Source organism: Anas platyrhynchos, chromosome 14 (genome assembly GCF_047663525.1).
Source record: "Anas platyrhynchos isolate ZD024472 breed Pekin duck chromosome 14, IASCAAS_PekinDuck_T2T, whole genome shotgun sequence".
Classification (NCBI taxonomy): Eukaryota; Metazoa; Chordata; class Aves; order Anseriformes; family Anatidae; genus Anas; species Anas platyrhynchos.
In genome coordinates this window covers 4,536,256-4,558,597 of record NC_092600.1, presented here as the reverse complement: position 1 = coordinate 4,558,597, position 22,342 = coordinate 4,536,256, and the positions used below count along the sequence as shown (strand labels likewise).

The 22,342-nt window shown below is 37.5% G+C and overlaps 1 protein-coding gene across 12 annotated transcripts in view; it reads left to right on the top strand.

Moving 5' to 3' along the window:
* FAM13B (family with sequence similarity 13 member B) overlaps positions 1 to 22,342 on the top strand; it is a 59,481-nt gene that overhangs the window by 16,217 nt on the left and 20,922 nt on the right. For 10 of the 12 annotated variants that reach the window (XM_072023561.1, XM_072023564.1, XM_072023569.1 and 7 more), the window contains exons 2-9: positions 7,027 to 7,193; positions 8,087 to 8,277; positions 8,698 to 8,910; positions 10,544 to 10,721; positions 11,315 to 11,459; positions 14,172 to 14,329; positions 20,998 to 21,039; positions 22,070 to 22,225. In XM_072023561.1, coding sequence (XP_071879662.1) covers positions 8,121 to 8,277; positions 8,698 to 8,910; positions 10,544 to 10,721; positions 11,315 to 11,459; positions 14,172 to 14,329; positions 20,998 to 21,039; positions 22,070 to 22,225 — 1,049 coding nt within the window. In that variant the 5' untranslated portion in view covers positions 7,027 to 7,193; positions 8,087 to 8,120. Of the gene's footprint in view, positions 1 to 940; positions 1,201 to 6,055; positions 6,078 to 7,026; positions 7,194 to 8,086; positions 8,278 to 8,697; positions 8,911 to 10,543; positions 10,722 to 11,314; positions 11,460 to 14,171; positions 14,330 to 20,997; positions 21,040 to 22,069; positions 22,226 to 22,342 lie in introns of those variants that run through there. The other 2 variants (XM_072023560.1, XM_072023563.1) reach the window with 2 other exon arrangements.

Here is a 22,342-nt window from a genome sequence, read left to right as displayed (position 1 = left end):
ACAGTTGTGCTCAGCTGTGCAGGAGAATAATGGTTGGGCAAAACTGAAAAAATGAGAGCTGGAACCTTATGAATGTGGTTCTTTCTTCCTTTGTACTCTTAAGTGTGTGTATTGAAAGCTTCTTTTTTTTTTCCTTGTTGCTGGACTTCACGTTTCATTAAATCTTTTGTTGTCTTGTTGGTGTTTTAATGTCATCAGGTTACTTTTTATTTAATTTTACTCCATAAAGTGTCTTCTAACCTTGTGATTTGTGGTGGTATCGTCAAATTTGGTCATGGTCAAGTTGTGACAAGAACTGGATGGGGAGGAGACTTCATTAGCAGTCCTTTCTCTTTTTTTTTTTTTTTTTTTGCTTTTTTTTCCTTCCCTGCAATTCAAAGAGTCATTGCTACAGAATTGAGCTCTTCTTTGAGATGTCCTTCTCCTTCAGTGGAGCTGCTGAGACTGGCCTTTCTTTTGATGGCACGTGGTCAGCGTTATGACAGAGGCAGCATTTGTGCAGCAAGTGGGCTCTGCGTTACATTTTGTAAGATGCCGAGTTCCAACATTTTTTTTCTGCCTACCTGTTTGGGAGGGAGAGCAACAAGCTGGTGATTTTGTATGTAATAGGATAACTTATGTATAATAAATTAGCTGCATTATATATTTATAGTTTTTTTCTTCCCTGGTGCCTGTGAGGTAGTTTGACTTCTGTTCCAAAGTCTGTCTTAACAGCAGTGATAATTGTTGAACTCGTTTTGTTTTATAACTTGTACTTCTCAAATTGTGCAGTTTTACTGATAATTTCTTCCTGTTCGTTACCGTACTGTGCTTTTATAACACCATTGCACTCAAGTTCTGTATTATCTGATGGAGTGGCACGTATATGCAAGTGGTTGGTGAAGGAAGCTTTACTGGGGGGGCAACTTGGATGAATATAATTAGCTGTTACACAAGATACAAAAGCCTTTTTATTTATTAACTACTGTTGTTAAGAATGCGATGGGATCTGTGTGAGCAGGAAGTTTCTTTATAATTCTGCACATGTGCATTGGCGGCAGCTGAGAGCAAATCTGGCAGCGTTCGGTAGTGGGTGTCAAGCAGCAAGCAAACATCTATTTTTTCAGGCATCTCTGGTGTTATTTAATTCTTGCTAAAATACAGTTACAGGAGGATCATGAGTTGCTGTAATGCAGTTAAAAAGCCTTTGGATCTTATCTAGTAAGTGAATATAAAATGCTATTCTTCTATATCAAAACACTGGGAAAATCAGACAGCAGATTTCGGGGATCTTGGCTTTCTCTTTCAAAAAATGTTTACTTTTTTGTATGTTGCTTAAATCAGTCACTGTGTGCAATGCCTTATTAATGCTGCTGCAGTAGAGTTGCTGAATGGTTCACTGGCCTGGCTGAAGTCTGAAATTAAGAAAAAAAACAACATAAACTTTGTGTTTAGTCTAGCTAATGCCTGTCCCTGTTTCTGGATGTTGGGGTATGCCTCAGGAAGGCCTCTCTTTGTTGACGAGCTGTTTCAGAGAAAGTGTAATTCAGTTCCATCTGCTAAAATTGCAGATTAAATTTTAATGAGAGGAAAATAAATACTAATCAATACATGGCTTCTTAGCTTGTAAATTTTAAAAATAATAAAATGGATGGAATTTTGGATTTAAATATCTCTTTCAGAAGAGCTTTCATAAGTTGCTTTCTTGCCTTTCTTCCATGGTAAGAACGTAAAGGCTTAATTTGAATAGTTTAATTTGTAAATTAGAAGGCTTGTTGCTTTATTTCCAGGAAACAAAAATTGCGTTGTAATTGCATTCTGTTAAATGCGATGTATTTTTTGGCTTTGGTTTTGTTGGTATAACCAGTATTTTCTGAGGCTATCTCAGAAGTGCTAGTGGCAGGCAGACGATGCAGAATTTCAGCTCAGCGGAGGGCTGGGGTGTGTGTGAAGGCAGAGATGGGCGAGTGGTGAGAGCTTATTAATTAAAGCGCTGGTATGGCATGCTTCTGCTCAGTGCTGCTGCGACTGTGTGCGAGGCTGCAACAAGCTTGTTTCCTCTTGGTTCCCACTGAACCAGAAAGTGAACTTGTCAGTGTCACATGGAGAAATGCAGGGAGCAGGAAGATCACATCTGCTTGAAAAGACGTTTCTTCTAACATGGTTTCCTTCAACATTGCAAGTGGAATTCTGTACTTACACTTGTGTTTTTTTTTAAAACATTGTCCCTGTGTGGGGATGGAAAAGGTCTTAAGAAAAATGTCCTGCTAAACTTAAAATAATAAGCTCGAGTGTCTGATTTGCTGATCCAGGTTTCTGGCTATAATGCCATTCAATGGCTGATTTTGCTGACAGTCAAAAAGAGGAAATCTTGCTTGTAAGAATCTATTTTAACCTCATCTTGCTGGTTATAAAACTTTTCTTTAAATAATTTCTGTTTTGACTACTCAAACCTATTGGGTACTTCAGCATAGCTTTAAAATCGAGCGTTCTTTTTACATGGAGGAAATACTGTTTCTATTTATATTCAGGCGCTTACACAGCTTAACATGCTTTTAACTGTGCTCTTGAGACAAGTATCATTTGTCCTTTTCTGTGTCCCGGGTGGTGGTAGGGGCCTGTTTGTTTGCTTAAAGCTCCTTCTTTTCCTTTCTTTCCCCTTTTTTCCATACTGATTCTCCTGCCTTGACCTGGCCATCTTTTCAGTTGTGACTGAATTAATTAAAATGAGCAAAATATTCTTTTCAGATTTGTTAGCTGAACAAAAGCTGGAAGTCAGTGGAGCAAAAGCTCTTCTGCCCCAAAGCATTTCATTAGCTGGGGATGCCAACAGTAGTGTGCAATTACAAATGGCATAGAAATCAGCACCGTTCACTGTTACGAGTGTGACATTGAGTTTAAACAAAAAGCTCTCCATTTTCTTTTACCTCGACAAAAATTAAGAGCAAGGAGAAGAGTGCAGGTTGTCAATGAGCTGGCACAGTGTGCGTGGGGCACGGGCGTTTCCCAGGCAGGCCGGTTAGCCTCTGTGTGTTCTCCTTGGTTATTAAATGAAAACTAAACACTCATTTTTTGAGACACCTTAAAGTTAAAGCGTGGATCCTCCTTGTCCCGGAGGGCGGTGAGTGGCAAGTGGCTTGCTTGCTCAGTCCCTCGGTATGGGCATCTCACAGGACAGCAGCGTCGTGGGCTGCAGAGCCCAAGTCTGAACCCGAGGTGCTTTTCCAGACAGGTAGGGACAGGAGACTTTGTTGCCCTGCAACACTTCTTCCATCTGACAGCCTTCTTGTGTTTTTTTTACTGTTTGCATGTTACACAAAGTCACTGGTGGTGTCTGCTAATCCCACAAAATGCCGAACTCTAAGACAATGTATTAAAAATAGAGCAGAACTGCAGTCACTGTTAGCTTTGGTTTTGGTTTCACAGGCGATGTGAAGTACTTGCTAGATAAAGAAAATAAGCAGATAAAAGAATGGCTTAACTAGTTGAGATTTGTGGCCAAAATCCTAAGTCTAGAATGAATGTTTTCATTCCTGTAGCATGGTTTCAGTTTGTAGCCTTTTTAGTTTGTTTTACTTTTAACTTCTTGTTTTTTCATTCCTTTATTTTAAGAAAAGTTGTTGGAGCTCTGAGGACTCGAAGTTAAAATGACACCCGTACATTTGTAGTTCAGCTACTAAAGTAAAAGCTGAACTAAACTGAAGTCTAAACTTTCATACGTATTCCTCAAATATCGACAGTTAGCCATGTATTCTGTATTTCCTTTAGTGGCATTTCATGTGTGGGTGTGAATACTGCTTTAGTTGCCAAGATGAGTGAGTGCTATTATGATGTCCAAATGAGGCTTTTGGGGCTGTTCTCCCAGCAGACTTCATGAAATACTTGCCTGATTTTATTAAAAAAAATAAATCAGATGAGAGCAATGAAGTATGCAATACAGAATGAAACTTTGTCTCACCCTAATTTAAGCTGTTTGAGCTCAAGATGTTGCATAGGACATATGTTTTTTTTTCAGCCTCTTGAAAAATTCTGGAATGAAGTGTGGTGACAATAACGGGTGCTTTTAATTTTCTGTAGTTAAATTTTAGAAAATATTATTGTAGTTCAGGGGATCTGCGTAAACATTTGCAGTAGCAAGGGGGGGAGACCGAGAAAGGTGTAATGAAAATATTTATAATAAGAAATTAAGTAGTTTTTTTATTTTATTTTAAATTATTATGTTTCTGTAGGACTTATGAAGCATTTAGGTTGTGAACTGGGCAGAAGTGCATGTTCTAGAAGGTCTGGGTAACACAGATAAAAGAATAGTTGAAGGAATGGTTCAGCTTCTGGTTACTGAGATGTTTGATCATGGAAACAACCAGCTCAGTATTGCTTAGTAAAAGCAATAAAAGCTCAGTGCAGACTCTAGAAATACTGAAGGCTAGATATCATATCCTAGGTTGCAGACTCGTCTCCATGGAAATGCACATCCTGAGCCAAAGCATGGGAAAGCTGTTAATATAAAGAAGTGGAGACGTAATATGTAATTATTGACAGCTCCTGAGCCTGCCTTTGAGTTGTAGAATGGTAGAAATAACAGGAAATAAAACTTGATGGAAATCAGGTAACTGAAAAAAAAACTAGCTTTTTCTTGAGTTGGTGAATATCAAATATCCCAGCCTGTGAAGGTCACACCAAAGCCTGTACTGAAAGGCACAAGACTTGAATGCACTGAAAATAAATGAATGCCTGTGATATATTCAGTTATGCATGTATAAGGATGTTTGCATCTGTGCGGGTGAAAGTCACTAATTCATCTAGGTGATGATGAGCTGTATGAAACTTCGTTTGAAGTATAAACTTGGCTTGTAAATCTGGTTTTGCTCTAAAATGTGAGACAACCAGGCTGTTTCAACGTCATTGGTACATTGCCAAGCTAGTTAAAATGAAGTCTTTTTCTTTTTTTTCCATGCCTCCTGAATGAAATTAATATTCAGGCAGCGTGTTTATCTTCAGCACCTGGTTGATGCTTTCGTGCCAGCTAACTAAGCACAAAGTTATCCTCTGCAAGAGCTGTCACTCGGTATTGTTTGTTTGGTGCTGTGGTACTAAGGAGTAGTTGCTTCTAATTTGCTCTTTTTATTAGGTGCTGTTGGTTTTAAGGGTTTGTTTGTTTGTTTCTTTTAGCAAGGCAGCCTGGAGCATTGTGGCAGATCCATCAAAGATTTTTCCCAGCTGCAATTAACCCCAGAGTTGGGTAATGTGAGTCTTTCTGGCTCATTGTGGACGGGTTTACTTCGGTAGGACGTGAGAAAATAGGCTGTTTGCAACTCGGTATTTAAAAGTTGCATGGTGTATTGGGATTGATTAAAATCTACTTGCACACAAAGATTATGCTGATTATCACCTAATACACCAAAATAACAAGAATGGCTGGGCAGTGTCTTCATAAAGCATAGGAGAGTCAAGAAATGCAACTCACTATTGAAATCTGGCAGTCTCCTTTAGTAACCACGAATACCCAATGACAGGTTTGAAAATAATTGATAAAAATGGTAAAGCTAGTTGACTAGAATATAACTCCTGTTGTCTGTTGTCAGCACACCTGGAGTCCTGATCTCAGAGCAGGATCACTTGTGCAAGACACATTTACAGCCTGTGCATAATGTGAGACAGTAGAGAGCTAGAGATGGATGACAGAACAGGAAAGGATATTGGGCGGTGTTGCTTGCTTTCATAGGCAAAGATTTCAACACCTGTAAGCCTGAAATATGTGTTGTTTTTTTTTTTTGTCCAGGCTTCACTGCAAAAAAGTTTTGAGCACCAGAATGAAGCAGTATTGTGTAGAGCTTATGGCAAACTCCTCCAAAACATGGTTGCTGTTTGGGGAAGACTGGGAGCTGGAAAGAGTTATTTACTCAAAAATAAAGTAGGAAGAACACTGGGTTCTTGGTGTCATAGGCTAATAGGTGGCCGTTTTGTTTGGGTATTGAAATGAGAGCAGCAGGTTGTAATAACTTGGAAGATGAAGATAAAATTAATTTGGGCTGATACGGAATATAGGCAAGAGCCATGGTGGAGGAACAAAGTGCGGGTACTTCCAAGAAGTCGGTCAGGTGAATTCACATACCGATCTCTAATTTCAGAACTGTAAGGTTTTACTACCTATACCTTAAAGCCAAGAAAAGCCATTTTATTGTCTAGTTTAGGTGGTGTGTTGTCTTCATATGTATACGTATTCACCATGAGCTAGTTTTGCCTGGTTATCCCAACCCATTTATAGTTGCTTCAGTTAAATAGAACCTGTAACGCATGAGAAAAAGAGTGAGATGACCCTTTGACGTTAGACCAGCTCCACTGTGCCGTGAAGCTGCAATCTAAATTTTTAATACCTCAGAAAACAAAAAAAACTACCATTTGGACCCACAGCTATCTTGAGAACTGAGAACGTAGAAAATATTCAGATTATCTGGAGTCTAAAAGGTGTTCTAAAAAAAAAAAAAAGGTTCTAGGGAATGTGACCTTTTATCTGGATCTGACAATTATTTGCACTTTGAACTGGCAGCTAGGATGTATAATCAACCTTCTAGAAAAGATGATCTGGAAACTGGTTAATGTTGTATGTTGCTTCTTAGTTGACTTCATTCATGCCAAGCTTACATTTAAAGGTAGTGTGTTTAAACTAGTGCCTGGGATCCTTTATCCTTTACAAAATTGTGCAACTGTTAAATATTTCAGTATGGTAGGTACTTTAAAACATCCTTACCGAGCCTACTTAGGAAGAAGAATGAACAAATCTGAAAATAACAGAATATTTATTTCATAATGAAGACAGAGATGTCCTGTACTGACTTTTGCTTTAAGATTGGTTAACTCCTAAGTAAAAAATGGGGGATTGGCTTTTTTGCATGCTCCCTTCTAAGATGTGCTAACGTGATCATTATGCTCAGGGCAGGAAATTGATGACTTGATGAGGAGAATGCCTCAAATGTGATGTTTAGGCTTGTGACTGAGCTTAAAACTGTTGAAAACCATACAGTCTAATAATGTTTTCCTTATTTTCAGATTAACTGCTGAAGTACTGATCGAGTTCTGCTATTCTTCAATGAGGAACTACAGGCTGATCTTTTGCCATAATCTTAAACAACCATAAATGACAAAAGAATGCTTGGTCAGTGAGGGCAGCTGGCGCAGAAAACGTTTTTCAAACTCGGCTGTTTAAGTACTCTGAGGTAAGTTTCCTAAACTGCTTAACCCATTTAAAAAAAATTAATATGGGTTTCAGTCTTTCTAATCTATTAGAATTTATCAATCCATTAGCAAAGCATTAAGTTGCTTACTACCAACCTCCTTCTTCTTTTGTTTTGAAAGAACAGTTTTTTCTTTGCTAGAATTTTTCTGGTTTGACAGGATAACAATTTAACTGAGTGACTTATACTGCCTTTGGTAATACCTTTATCTAACTACATCCTGTATCAAGCAAAGACTTGCAAGTAATGTTTCAGTTTTTGCATGATAAGAATTTTATCACTTAGCAGCTAGAAACTTGTTTTGAAGGTTTTTATGTTCAGCAAAGTTTTGAATTTGATGCAGGTGGTGAAAGGTTTATTGTGTAGAACAGAAAATGCCAAATCTGTTAGATACTGACTGCAGTGCAGTTCTGTATCACCAAATACTTGCTTCCTTTCATGTAGCTAAACATTGAGGTTTCGTTTTGGTGTGATCCACTAGTTTCATTTCCCCTGGAGTGTCATTTGAGGTAGATTTTTTCACAGCCTGACTGGTAAATACATTCAGAAAGCATACTGAAGAATATGTCTCTCCAAAAGTATCCCAAAACTTACTTGAGTAACAATATGGTGTTTAAAAATTTCTGAATTTCCTTTGTTGCTGTGTATGTGCTCTTCAGTCCTTTGCCGAGAATTTAACAGAACACCTCAACAGTTACTGATCTAGTTAGCTGTATTGGGAGTCATTATGGAACTTTTCACAGAATCAGTGCCCTTATTGAGAGAGAGCAGAGGATATTTGTATTAGGTAGTTAAAACAAATTGTGCTACAGATTGGTACACTCAATGCTGTACACTGAAGTATGATTTTAATTAAAATTCCTCTTATTTGACAGAAAAGACAGCTTTGATTTTTGGCTGCAAAAAGATATGAGGAAGAGCTCCTCCCCTTCCTTGAGTAACTGCAACTCTGTTCTCGCTAACAAAATATTTGGAATTCCACTTGATGAGCTGCAGCAAGAAGGGCAACCAGACAATGAGGTTCCATTCATAGTCCGCCATGTAGTGGACTATATTGAGGAACATGGTATGTATTACCTTTCTGGTTTTAAAATAATATGCTTATCTATTACTATTACAGAATAGGCTGATATTTGAAAAGTATTTATTTTAAGTTACTTCTATTGAATCGGTTTGGATTTCTGTATTTTCTTTGGTGATAAAAGCTTTCTTGCTCTGTTCCTTCTGTTAAGTGTGATTACTCCTGTTTTCCAGAAGACATTAACCCAACCACCTTAGTAGAGTACTTTATAGAAAACTGTTTGTGGTACTGCTAATATTTATCTTATTATTGTATTGTTAGCTGGGCAGAAGAATGTGTGTGCTGGGAAAAGGGCTTGCAGAACCGTGGTCAAGAAAGTCATTCAGTATGTGAATTGTGTGGATCTGATTATCAGTAGCTTTATCTGTGCTAGATGCAAAAGTTTATAACTTCCTTTTAACACAGGGGGTCTGGAACAAGAAGGACTTTTTCAAGTCAATGGGAATGCTGAGACAGTGGAGTGGCTTCGGCAACGATATGATAATGGAGAAGATGTGGACCTGGTTAAAGAAGCAGATGTACCCTCAGCTATTAGCCTTCTTAGATTTTTTCTTCAAGAACTTCCAGAGCCAGTTATCCCAGGCAGTTTGCACACACACTTGATGCAACTTTCTCAAGGTAAAATTTATTTTTGATGGAGTGTTTTCCCTTTTTAAGAGTAAAAAACATTATGAAATCTAGATGTGTAGTGGCAATACAGATTTTTTGTTGTTCTGTGTAAGTCTGTGGACCAGGAGGCATTCAAACACTACCCTTTCTAAGCACAAAAGTCCAAATACACAGGCCTTTGAATCCACACTGAGTTTCCTTAGAAGACACAATTTATCCAACAGGTAGGATGACTGTGAAGCTGCCAAATAGGATAAATTCCAAGTATTCTGTGTGCTTGTCTGTGAATCCTGGGACACTGGTCAAAGCCACTGGATTCAAGTTGACTTTATATATACCAGACAAGGAAGCTCAAGCCCTATACTCATGTCATATTTGTTCTCCCACTGTGGATTATTATTAAGTTTAAAATTTAGGAGGAAAAAAAAACACCCTGTTGTCCATTGCACTTTCAAATTCCCGCCTGTATTCCTACAGTATTTTCTTTGCCAATTCCCAGCTTGTTTATGTGTTTCCACTATCGTGGGCCTTCTGGCCTCTGCTGGGTTTTGTGGTGTTAGAGCTGATTCATAATTTGACTATTTAACACACTGCCGCAAGACAAATGTTTTAACTAATGCAACCTCAAGAGGTAGGAGACATCAGAGTTCCACACCCTGTGACATAACGGATGGTTTTGCTGGTTGGAACTCTGCAGGAGTTTTGCTCATCTTCCAGTATTGACTAGCACTTTTCTACTGCTGGGCCTGTGCTTAGTAAGAATCACATTTCTGTCTGTTTTGATTTTATGTTGAATTAGTTCGTGTTTAGTCCTGCTCAGGGTAGAATTTATGCTACATCTAGTCAGTGGTGAACTGGAGGGTCGTCTCCAGCAGTGAGTGTGATGGTGCTTCTGTTTCCTCCCATGGTAATCCATATGTTCTGAAACTTTGAACATGGAGTCGTTACCTGGCTAACTAGTGAGCAGAGGCCGAACGCTGATGTGTTCCTTCTACAGCACCAAATAGTCTTCTGCTGGAAACAATTTTTGGAAGCTGCCGACCAGAGAAGCATGTTAAAACTTGAAATTCTGTTCATGTATTTGTTGTGTGCAGTAATGGGAAACTGACGTAGCTATCAGTGGATGAAATTTCATTAGTGATATGTTTCTTTGATTTGCATTGCTGAAGTCATGGTTCACTGAGCAGCTAGTAAACTTTTTTTTTTTCCATCTGAAAAAGATGATAAATAAAAGAATTGTTAAGTTGGTAATGCAGAAAGCAGCTGGCTGTTCATTTGTCAGCTAATAGTGCTATGCACTGTGATTTGTAGTGTTACCTTATCAGGACTGGAAATGGGATTGTGGTGTGACAAGGGAACACAATATCTGTGACATGTAAACTATAGCGTGGAACCTCAGTCCCAACCCAGTCTTTGAATAATAAGGTGACTGTGAAAGGATTTCTTCCACCCACCCCAGACAGATACAGCATGAAAGTGTGACTGTACAAATGCAGTTTAATTTCTGACACTAAGTGGGCTGACCAAAGTGCCTGTACTTCAGAGAGAAGTAATTGTTGCCCAAATCAAAAGGTTGATTGATTTGAAATACATGCTTTTTCAAATTCTATGTTGTGATTAAAATATTTTTATTTTTTTCTAGATTATAATAATGAAGATGAATTTGGAAGAAAATTGAGGTTCCTCTTGCAGCAGCTTCCACCTGTTAATTACAGTTTGTTAAAGTTTCTGTGTAAATTTTTAGCCAATGTAGCATCACATCATGAAGAAATTTGGTCAGCAAGTTCTTTGGCTGCAGTCTTTGGCCCAGATGTTTTTCAGTAAGTTGATTATAAAGGTTTATATAGTGTTTTTATGTGCATTTGACAATGTAAATTTGTAGTCTAGAGTCTTTCCTAGTCCTTGAGTAACAGCAGCACGTATGCAGTTGCTTTGGGCAACATTCTTTCTGTGTCTTTCCCCAGCACCATATTACAATTTTTTGCTTAGATTTGAACCACAGCTTGTATTGGAAGCCACATATTTGATTGTTGTGTTAGTGTACACCGAGGTTCAATTTCTTTTTTTTTTTTTTTTTTTTTTTTAATTTTTTCAGCAAAACATTTTAGGAAGGAAGCCATTGAAGTGCAAGTATATAGTGGGGTTTCCTTTTTACAGGCAAATAATTAAATTGTAAACGTTCCTCATGAACAGTTAACTGACTAAATAGGTGTTACTTCACCGCTTATAAATCTTAATACTAGTTTATATTTAAAATACACAGTAGTGTGAAGGTGTGCTTAGAATTATGTGTTCAGAATGGAATAGGGATAATGTGAAGTGTAGCCCTTAGTCATGGAAGCCATTTTCAGGAGTTTTGGGGTGAATTGGCTGGATTTTGATTTTTAAACTAAAACAGTGTTGAATTCTTCAGCATTTACACAGATGTGGAGGATCTGAAAGAACAAGAAATAGTTAGCAGAATAATGGCGGGACTTCTGGAGAACTACTATGAATTCTTTGAAAATGAAGAGGAAGATTTTTCATCTACTAATGATTTAAGCTCAATAACTGAGCAGGTAAGAACATTTTAATTGGCAATTGTTTATCCCTTAAGTATCTGTCACATCAATTTATGTGTATGAAAGGTACATAGCAATAGTTTTTTAATGTCTTTTGGTAGTTTCATGCAAGCCGACAAAAACTAGTATTTCTTTAAATGCATTTTCTTAACATGGATCTACTTCCTACCAAGCAACAATTCTGCAAGCGTATCCATGCCATATAGGAAAATATTTATGAATTAAACCAACAATAACATCCTACCCAATATGGATATATGTGCTATATATGAACAGTATAGCTTTTTAATTACCTCTCAGGAGTGGAGAACTTTTTAAGTGAAAGCAGAACCCCCCCCGCGTTGTTGGTGTTGGTCAGTAGTATGGGTAGAAAGAAACATGCAGGGTCTTGCACTCCACTTAATTGCTGGTATCAGTGGTGGTTCTCTATACTAAAATTTTGGAGTGGTGTTTCTGATTCTAAGACTACAAAATATTTTGATATTAGTGGGGAAAAGTTTTGGAATCACAGAAACAAAATTGAGTAGAAGATAAATGTTCTGGATCTTAGTATTCAAGCATCAGGTTGCCAGATTCACCTGTTCATGGTACTGATGGTATCCATTATCACCATTTTGCTTTCTTCGCAACAAATTTAACTTTGTAGGGTAAAATACTATGTCATGCTGAGGAAAATAGTCTATTAGGAGGGAAATGAAAATGTGGTGTCATGATACAGCCTTCTTCAAGCATGGCAAATATTTTGCATTGTAACAAGACATATAAATGATAATACACGAAAGCTCATCTAATCAAAGCCAGGTTCCAGGATTGTTAATGAAATCCTGGATCAAACCGTTGCTCAGAAATGTGAAAAACTATAAACCTAATTTTTTCTTGTTCAGTTACCTTAAAATGGTGTATTTTCTTTAAAGAGAAAAAAAGGAAAAAGAATGAGTGACTTTCAGTTGTTAAGTAAGGTGATAGGAAATGCTGAGTTTTTAAACCCTCACTATCCCACAAAGCCCTCTTCCAGCAAGACGGGTAAGGCAAGTACTAGTGCAGCTGGTTGCTTCCTCTTTGCTGCAGCAGATATCTCACCCGTTGGTCTGGACTGCCAAGCGTGGGCAGCAAGTTCTGGATCGAGCAGCGTCTGCTCTGCTAGCTCTTCAAGTGGATTGCTGCAACTTTGCAATGTTTGATCTCCCTTCAACTCTTAGCAAGAGCCTGTCGGGCACTGAGAGCTGACATTGTCCTGCTGCATACAGGAAGCTGTTAAATACAGCTGAGCTGGATTTAACTTCTGCAACCCAAGGCTGAGAACTGTTGCCTTAGGTTACGATGACTGTTCTTTACAGTTAGCTGGTCTGTGCTGTCATGTTTTAAAATTACTGACTTATCTCTGATTCATTACATACTTTGGCAAAACTGCTTCCCAAACAGTGCGTGTGTGTGGTGTGGTTGTGTGGGTTTTGTTGTTGTTTTGTGCTTTTTTTTTTTTTTTTTTTTTTTTTTTTTTAAGTTTTGAGGTCTGGCAGGGTGTCCCTATAATTTCATGGTGTCTCCACCAGATGTCAACAGTGCACTTCTGTTGGGTCCTGCTCCCCGCGGGACTGGTGCGAGGAGTTCTGGGGTGGTGTTGCAGCGTAGAAGGGTTCCTGTCCATACAGGACACAGCCTTGCTTGAAGCTAACTGTGTGGGTGGGCTTCCACATGCTTCACTGCTACATCCTCTTGCAATTGCAGAAGAAAATCAGGGGTAAATAAATCACTCCTCCTGAATGTAGTGCAATATAACATACCACACCCCTTAAAAAAACAAACAAACAAACCAAACCAAAAAAACACCCTTCTCTGTTGTCTTTATAATCTTAAACTTTGCTTAAGTTTCAGTTTTCTTAGTTCAGTGGTTTTTGTTTTATACTCACATGGCAGATTTTATAAAGCCTGTTTTCTGTAGACTGTTACTGATACTTTGATTTTTTTTGGATAATGAGGGGTTGGGAGGTCAATAATCAAAGAGGGATTCGTATGAAACAAGTAAAATCACTTTGTGTTTACCTGTTTGCTTTAGACATAGTGGCTTTTTTTTTTAAAAAAAAAAAAAAAGCATCTGAATTAATTTGTCATTTGACCATATTGTTTTAGTTTCTCAAGTGACTTTGTTTTGCAGCTTCAGTAAAAACATCCTCTGCATTTGGAAACTGAGAAACAAAAATAGACAATGGCTTCACAGAAGGAATTCTCAATACTCTTGCTCTTGCATTTGCCATCATAAATATTCATTTACTACTTCAAAGTTTGGGTTTTTGGATTTCTGTACTGGCTTCCATAAAAGGGTTTGAAAATGCTTCTTACATACAAATAAGAGGAAAATATCAGTCCCTGTTTTGGGTAGAGGAAGAAAGGTTCTGTGCCACATGACTTACGTGTGGCCAGGGTTTTGTTGTTTCTTGATTCTGCTTGTATTCATTTACTGCATAAAGGTACTTCTCTCTTTATTTTTTGTCGAACATTTCAAGTGGGTTATGTAGCTGCTTTTTTTTTTTTTTTTTAGGGCATAGAGTGTATGTTTTTCATAAAAGAGGCATAGTGTTCCTGATATTTCTGAAATTGAAGATTTTTCTCCTTTTATAAACACGATTTTTTATATCTCTCATGTTCTTACAATTCTTTGGACCTCTTAAAAGAGATTTACCAGCCATTAACAGTGAATAAATCTTTGTACAGATAAATGATCTCTTAGAAGAGGAGGAGGATGTAAAGCTTGAGCAGTCAGAAGAGCTTCCAGAAGATGGCACAGAGAAACCTGTTGAAAGGCCAGCTGTGGTGCATCTAGATATGACAGGGAGTACCTCAGATTCCAGGAGTGTTACAGCATCAACAAGGTAACATTTCTCTGTTTTGGAGTTTGGGTTTAAAATACGGCACGTAGTTTGTTGTGTGTGAGAGTGAAGCTGTCAGACTTCTGTTTGTGGACACTGAAATGCACCTCAAAAGCTTATGAAGTAGGTGCAGTTCTTGTGGTGAACTGTGGAATAAAATAACTGTTCACAAATTCAGTAGAAGGCCTGTAGAAGTCAGATTGGATTAACTATGATGATTTACGTGGAGAAAGGGGGAAAAAAGGCCGTATTTAGTGAAATTGTGAAGTGGTATTTAAGCAATAAATATAATAAATACAATAAAAACAATAAAAAAGATTCTGTAGATACAAACCCTTCTGTGCCGTCTTTCCACCATTCCCTTTCTTCCTATTCCCTTCCAATAAGAAATATGAGGGTTATTTCTTGTCACATGCTAGTGGGCATAAGTGTCCTTACACGACCCTAATTCATTCCTAAACCCATGAAGTTTTGCTTATCCAGTTCAGTTTTTTTCTTTTTAATGCTCAGTTTTGTCAAGTGATAAATGAAAGTGCTTTCTTATTTTACTGTTGTACACAGAATCTATTGCATAAACAATTCTAATGAAGTCTCTGTAGGTGTGATTACTTTCTGAAAATATTCTAGAAAGAAGAATCACCAGGGTCGAAGGGGATCAAGATATGACCACTAGGACTGTGTTTGTGAAGAGCTAATAGCGACTGTTAACGATTTTAGCTTGGAATTTAGGGAAATAAGGTTCTGGAATGGCCCTATCAGTAGGAGTAATGCAGAGGAAATTTTGAGGAAATTAAAGGTGGCATTTTGAGAGGTTAAATGAGATTTCATAGAAGGGGTTGCTTGCAACTGCAGAAAATTTGATTTGAGGATCCAGAAAATCTTAATTTGAATTGAAAAGAAGACTCTGGATGCCCTGTTCAAATACAGCGTTATACATGTAAAAGTTGACTATTTCATACATTTGTAAAACACTTGAGTATTCTTTTTGAGTTCATTTAAACCCTGCTAGCTAAATTTAACTCAGGGTTCATGTTTCTTTGTTATATCAGTATGAGTGACATGACTAACCCTTATGCACAAGCTGAGGTTTAATTTAACTGGTTTTTAGAAGAATGCATAGAAAGGCAAGGTCTCACATTATCTAAATGGGTGTAACTACTGCTGAAGCTGGGAGACCTGTACTACCTGCTGAAGAGCCCGACTCTGGAAAGGGCTGTGTTTGGCTAGGCTGTGCTGGTAAAGAGCTGTGAGCAAGTTTGGGAGCTGCAAAGTCTAATACAGGCAGGAGTATTAGAGTGGGAGTGAGCTTTTAATTAAGGTATCCTCATTAAAGCTGATGTATAAACTTAAAATTGTACTTGTCTGAGAGCTTATTTGTGCTTGCTTGTAATACACAGGTTCATATTTTATTTGCTTGTAGTACACAGGTTTTTTTTGGTCTGCTTTACTTGTACTTAGAGTTGACATTTTATGAATGGAATTTGACTTTTTCCCTTACGCGGCACGTATTTCAGTATGGGCGTGTAGCAACTTGTTGGGAAGGGTGAGGAGGAATCTGTAAAAGAAGAGCAACTAAATGCAGCCAAATGCAGGGAGATTCGGGAGTAGGTGTAGTGCCTAAGACTGATGGGTCTTAAGATGGCATGGATTTCAGGTTGAAATCTGTTTAGTTGCTTTGCTTCACACTTCTGCTTTGTTGCAGGAATTTGTAAAATGTAAAATAATGAAAAAAACATACTTCTGTTTTGTAACTAAAATCATACTTTAATTATATCCTTGGCAGTAAGGCAGCTGCTTAATTTTAGCTTGACTTGAATTCAAACAAACAAAAAACCTTCCTTAAATTGGAATTCAGCAGAAGTTCATTGTTCCAGTTGAAGTTTTTAAGCAATTCTACTGTTTATAGTTCCTTTGTGGAATGTGCAAATGCAGCAGTAGTGACAAACTCAACACGTATAAAAGTTTAAATTCGGTAGCCTGAAGAGAAAATAATTTTACATGATGTTTAGGGTTAATTAAAAATTAATAGGCATTAATTATGGTTGGCATTTTGCATAATTTGTGGGGAAGGATAAGGAAGAATACTATAGAAGAAGAAAGACGATTTTGACTGTAAAACTAGAATAATTGCACTAAACATTACAAATAACAATAATTACAGGCTGAGTGAAGTATGCTTTATTAAACTTCTAACTACTGTAAATAGTGTAAATACTTTTGGAAATGTAAAACTTTTCAGTATTCCTTTAATGGCTTTTTTTGCATTTTATTTCCTTGATTTTAAAAATAAACAAACTAATGTTAATGTGGATTTATTGGGATGCTTGTCTTTGCCTAGGGCCTGAAGCAGTTTGTAAAGGAAAGAGAAGGAAGTCTTGAGGAATTGTGAGAGTCATGTTGAACCAGTTCTCTTGCTATTACCGGGCTTTGAGAACCAAGGATATGTATATCTTTGGTCTCTTTATGGAAAGAAAGAAAAGACGGAGGTTGTGTCCATCATGTTACTGATGGATGACTTTGATTCATCTGATAGGGCATATGACCTTCCATTTAGCTACCTGAACTATAACTTAAAATTTTGCTCACTACCTTTTTTTCTTTCCTCGTTCTTGCTAAACTGTGTGGCCTTCCTGCACTGCGTGGGGCTATTTTGACTTTGAGTGTGAGAGGTGAGGTGAGAATACGGACGATCATTAATGCAGTTTGATTTAGTGACTGTTTGTGAAGGATATTTAAAATAAACCTGTTGAGTGATCTTTCAGTCTGTTACGCAGCCAGGGAGCATTTCTTGCACGAGCTGACATTGTGTATGTGAAGGAACTGTGTTCTCTCTTATCAGGAGCCTTTTCAGCATGGCTCTGTCAGTTTTACTCTCCTGACTCTGTAGAAAAGAATTACTGACTCAGCATTGCAGCTGACTTTAAGATGTGCTGTTGTAGTAATCGCTTTAGAGTCCTTATCTGTCAGTATTCTGATTTTTTTTTTCTCACTCACAGCTCTTTGTCAAATAGTATTTGCTTTACTTTTCACATTCATCTCAAATATTGTCAGTCACAAGCCTAAAATAAAACTCCCTGATGTGTTCTTTGGGCATTTCAGAATCGTATGCAATACAAGGCGAGATATGGAAGTAAGCTCGGTGAGCAGTTTGCTTTTATCCCCCTGTAATAAACTCAATGACAAGTGTGAGCTCCTTGCTCCTTGTGGGGTATATTATCCATTTTTTGTCTTAATTAGCTTGGGCAGTGAGAGAGACAAGATAACAGTTTCAAAGTAACACGACTTCCCTATAGCAAGGCTAACCAACTATAACAAGTGCTTGAATTACCAGAAAATATATAATTGCTTTTGCTTAGCTCTCTCTTCAACATCCAAATACTTGTCCCTGTTTCCATCCTGGAAAATCTGCGAACAACATGTTCGAAAAGCTTTCAAGTGTTGATTGGGCAGCTTATTGTCAGGAGTGACCTCATGTTGCAGTCTATTTCTATTTAGACTGCAGGGTTTAGTGCAGCACTCCAGAAGTGCTGTCTGACACGCAGCCACTGGAGCCGAGCAAGCAGCATGCATAACCAGCAGCCACCATCCCACTTTGCTGTTTCTCAAATGAAGCATTTTTACATGAAGTGCTCATTTGGGATAGCAAAAATAATCAGAATGGCTTGTAAAGTTCTGCTGCACAGGTAAATATACGAAAGAAAAATGTTGCTTTGATAGGAAATAAGACTTTTTAACTTAAAAATGACATGAGATTAATGTCTTTGGGGGATATCATGAAATGAAATACTGTCACAATTGCTTTTCTTTTTAATGAGAAATACGGATTAGTGTACAGCCAGTAAATTAGCAAGAAAAAACTTTGAAATGTTTTATCTACTTAATGTCGTTTTCTATCTCAGGATATTTACCGGGACTTTTTATGGGTAGGGAGAAGGTGCAAAAGGGATTCTCAGGAGTGGGTTAGCATTATGAAACAAAGATGTTTACCTTTTTGTGTCTTGCTGTGTCATGCTGCGTTAAGACTGTGTAGCAGTATAAATTACAGCTTTTAAATAAGTATTCTGGAACTGTGGTGTGTCGGTTCAGAAGTTGTAATGTTTTCACCTAGGAGCGATTGACACGTTTCTTTCAAAAAGTGCTTAATTGCTAAAGTGATTAGTGGAAGACGTAAGATATTCTTTGCGTAGTAAGAGGATTGTTCGGGCTTTGGAATAGTGCTGACTTGTACACATCTTTTGCTGAGTACTTCTAATGCATCTGAAGGTGTTTACTAAAAGCATTGATGAACAGTCCTCTGCTGGGGGGCTGAAGGTTATGCAGTAAGATGGAAAATTTTTGTTGTGAATCGTATCTGGAATCTTTTGGATTCTTTGGAGATGAGCTTGATTCTCCCCACTCTTGACACAGTTCCTCATTGTCTCAAGTGATAGAATAAAAGGATTCCAGGCCATCAGTTTCCTATAAATAGTGTTTGTACTTGTGTCCTTGACTGATATTTTTTTTTTTTTGCTCTCTTTTACATCTAGTGTTGCAGTGCTCTGTGCTCTGATTGCCTCTCTCTTTTTCCCCCAATTTGTCCTAGGAATAACTGTTTGAATAGTAAACTGGTTTTAATGTATACAATTACAAAGTACAACTTTCTGAAAGTAACCAAGCATTTTTACAATGTGGCTCTTGTAGAACTCATTAAAAAATCAAGACCAGATACTTAAAATTACATTTTTCTTGTTTTGAAATCTCATTATTTTTAATCTGAGATTCTTGCTCATACTTCTGTCTAATCTTGTTCATGGGGCTGATCTTATTGACAGCTTTGTCTCTTTGTTTTTCTATTTCAAGTAGTGTCAAAGCAAAAGTTGTTTATCAGAAGACTTTAGCACTTTGCACAAGTAGTAGGGCTCTGCAGAACTTCTAATTGCAGATACATCAGTGACAAAAGTTGAGGTACACAACTCAGGATATTTACCCCTATTTCTGGGTTTGAAAGGAAGCAGAAATGCTGTTACATTCAGACTCACTCAGGTGATCCAGCACCTTTGAAATTAGTGGTTACAAGATCTAGCTTCTACAACAGGTATTCAGTTTTTCCAAAGCTACATGGCAGTGTCTGTTGTGGAATAGGACTTTAGAGGTGACTTTATTGTCACAGTGTTTGGAATAGATCTGTATTGTCTCCCCCTTGCCCTAAAAAACAAATGCCAGCATCTTAAAATGGGCTGGATTCTGACTTGTGTCCCTTAAAAATTCTGTGGGCACTGGCTTGGTTGTGATGGTGTTTAATACAGTGCACATCGCCATTAGCTACAAGATGCCTAAGAAAAAAAAGGGCATCATTATGTTCCAGTATTTTAACTACTTTCAATTAAACACTACCTGATAAGGAAAGTCCGTTATGGCTTGTTGCATCTATTTGAAAGAAGAAGAAACAGCAAGTCTGCTTCAGGTGATCTAATTATTTTACTTTTAGTGGTGAATATAAAACTACTAATACACTTGCTAAGATCTAAACAAGGTACTCCTTGCTGTATTAATATTATTATTAGGTAAGCAGAGAGACTTCTAAATGATTTTTTGAGCACCAGCAGGGCTGTTATCAGCCAGAACCATCTTGCAGAAGTACCTGTTCGCTTCTCTAGTGAGGCTGCAGTATCCCTCTGCTCCTTTATATTTCTAGGTTTAATGTATTCATAAAAATCATTTTTAAAAACTACTTTGGCTGCCAACAGTATTGCTGTATGCTAAAGAGTAGATTAAAATATTGTTTTTCAGCTTTTTGAGCTTAGGTATAGATATAGGAAGGAAAAGCATTTGTTTACATCCCAAGTTGAAATGAAGTTTCTATTCATGTTTTCCTGAATGAGACATGTCAGTTGCAACTCACTGTCAGTTCCTGTGCGTTTTTCGTGTTATTTTGACATTAGCATATTTACCATCACTTTGGCTAAAACTTAAGTATTATGTTTACAATAGAGAATTTTGATCATGTTAATGGAAAATTGGAGAGGGAGAACATGTGCTTGAGTTAACTTGCAAGTTCCTTTTTTTTATTTCCTTCCTCAAGGGTTTAATATTCTAGACTGAAGTGTCTTGTGCTGGGAGATGCCTAAGTGCTTTACAAGTGGCTATACCATGTCTCAAAACCTCTCGAGAATACCTGCCTTGGACTTGAAATGTAATTGTCCTTGGAGAATGCTGCCGACCTTTTTAAACATTGCAGAATAAAATTACGCAGCAATCTGACAGGCACGGGAAAATCTCAGTGAATGTGCAACAGTGGAGGAAAGCAAAGTAATTTGGAACTTGCTTTAGGCAGCAAGGTTAAAATCTGCATTCTTAAGCAAGGTGTCAGGAAGTCTTTAGAGACTAAGTGATTAGTATTTCCCATGGGAAAGACCATACCTCTGAGAGCTAACAGCTTCATAATATCCTGAGTATTGGCTCTTGAGAGACAGAAACCTGCGATGCTACTTGTCTTATGATGGCATTCTTTTTTATTTAGGTGGAGAAATCTTAAGGGGGCTGCAAATTAGTGTTTGTTTTCCTACATATTTATTTTTATTGGCTTCACTAGATGTTTTAGTATTTTCTAAGTTGCTTTCTGTTGTCTTCAAGACTTTTATTTATTGTGGTGATTTTTTGCATTACACTAACTTGTTTCTTCTTTATTGCAGTGCTCATCTCTCTCCCATAAGTATCTTGCCAGCCTCTGCAGAGTAAGTATGATGACAATGTAAAATTTGTGAATTGTTATTAGACATTGATATGTTGTCTTTCAAGAAAAAGAAATGCAGTAGGTTTGATGATTAGTTATGAGACATTCTAGTGTGAAATATTTCACTTATGGAACTTAATGCAGAAAAAAAACTAATGTGTGTCAGTGTTGTTGACTGCAAAAGTGTGAGAGCACAGTATGATAGAAGTGAGATTTGAAAATGCATCTGTTTTTGTGCTTAGATACTTCATAGGTGTATGACTAAAATTATAACAGGTTTCACAATGTAATTTTAGTACCACTTCTAGATGTTAACAGTGCAGTTCAGAGGAATTGCATATACAAATGTGGAGAAAAAATAAAACAATTTTACAGGCCTAATTTTTTTTTTGAATGTGATGCTTAAGAAGCACTCAACAGCCTACTTTATTTATTTATTTTTTAAAGACTGATGTTCATTTGACATACGTTTGGGTGTGCTCTGTGTCCCTCATCCATTACTTGTTCATTGTCTCCACTGCTTCTTGGATTTTGCCTTTCACAATTACAGCCCTGTTCAGGAGGTACTCCAGCCAGCTGTGCTGAAATGGTGCCTGCTCTGGGATTGACTCCAACCTGCCATAGACACAGGATTTTACTGTCACATACTTACAGTATTAAGCTTTAGAAGGTTTTGGATATGCTGGTGTGTAGTTTTTAGTTTGCTTACCATAGTCATTATAATGTGTTCGTTACTCTTAAAATACTCTTTACAGACTTCATAATACTTTCTGTGCAAGTCTTATTTAATACAGTAGGGGTTGGAACTAGATGATCTTTAAGGTCTCTTCCAACCCGAGCCATTCTATGAGTTTCAGTACTTGCCATTGTCTTTTTGGAATAGATGGTCTGCTTTTTCTTTTTTTCTTTCCTTGAAGCACTTGGCATCATCTGTTGTGTGTATGACTTGTTATTTTTACCTTTCTGCGTAGCTGATCAATGCAACAGAGGGTTCTTAATATGTTTTTTTTGGTTTCTTTTCTTCCTTCTAGCATTTTAGAACGAACTATTAGAGCAGCTGTGGAACAGCACCTTTTCGACCTGCAGAGCAGCTTAGATAACGATCTTAAACATATACAGCAACATAGACTGGGCTGTAACAATGAAGCAAAAAATCCCAGCGGGGATGAGGAAGGATCTAACAACCAGTAAGAGTTTTTGAATCTGTCCTAAATTGTGTGGGGTTATATATTTTAGCTTTTCCAAACCAAACTACCCCAGTCGACCTCAACCCAAAGCAAAAGCTATGACTTTTGCTTTTAACT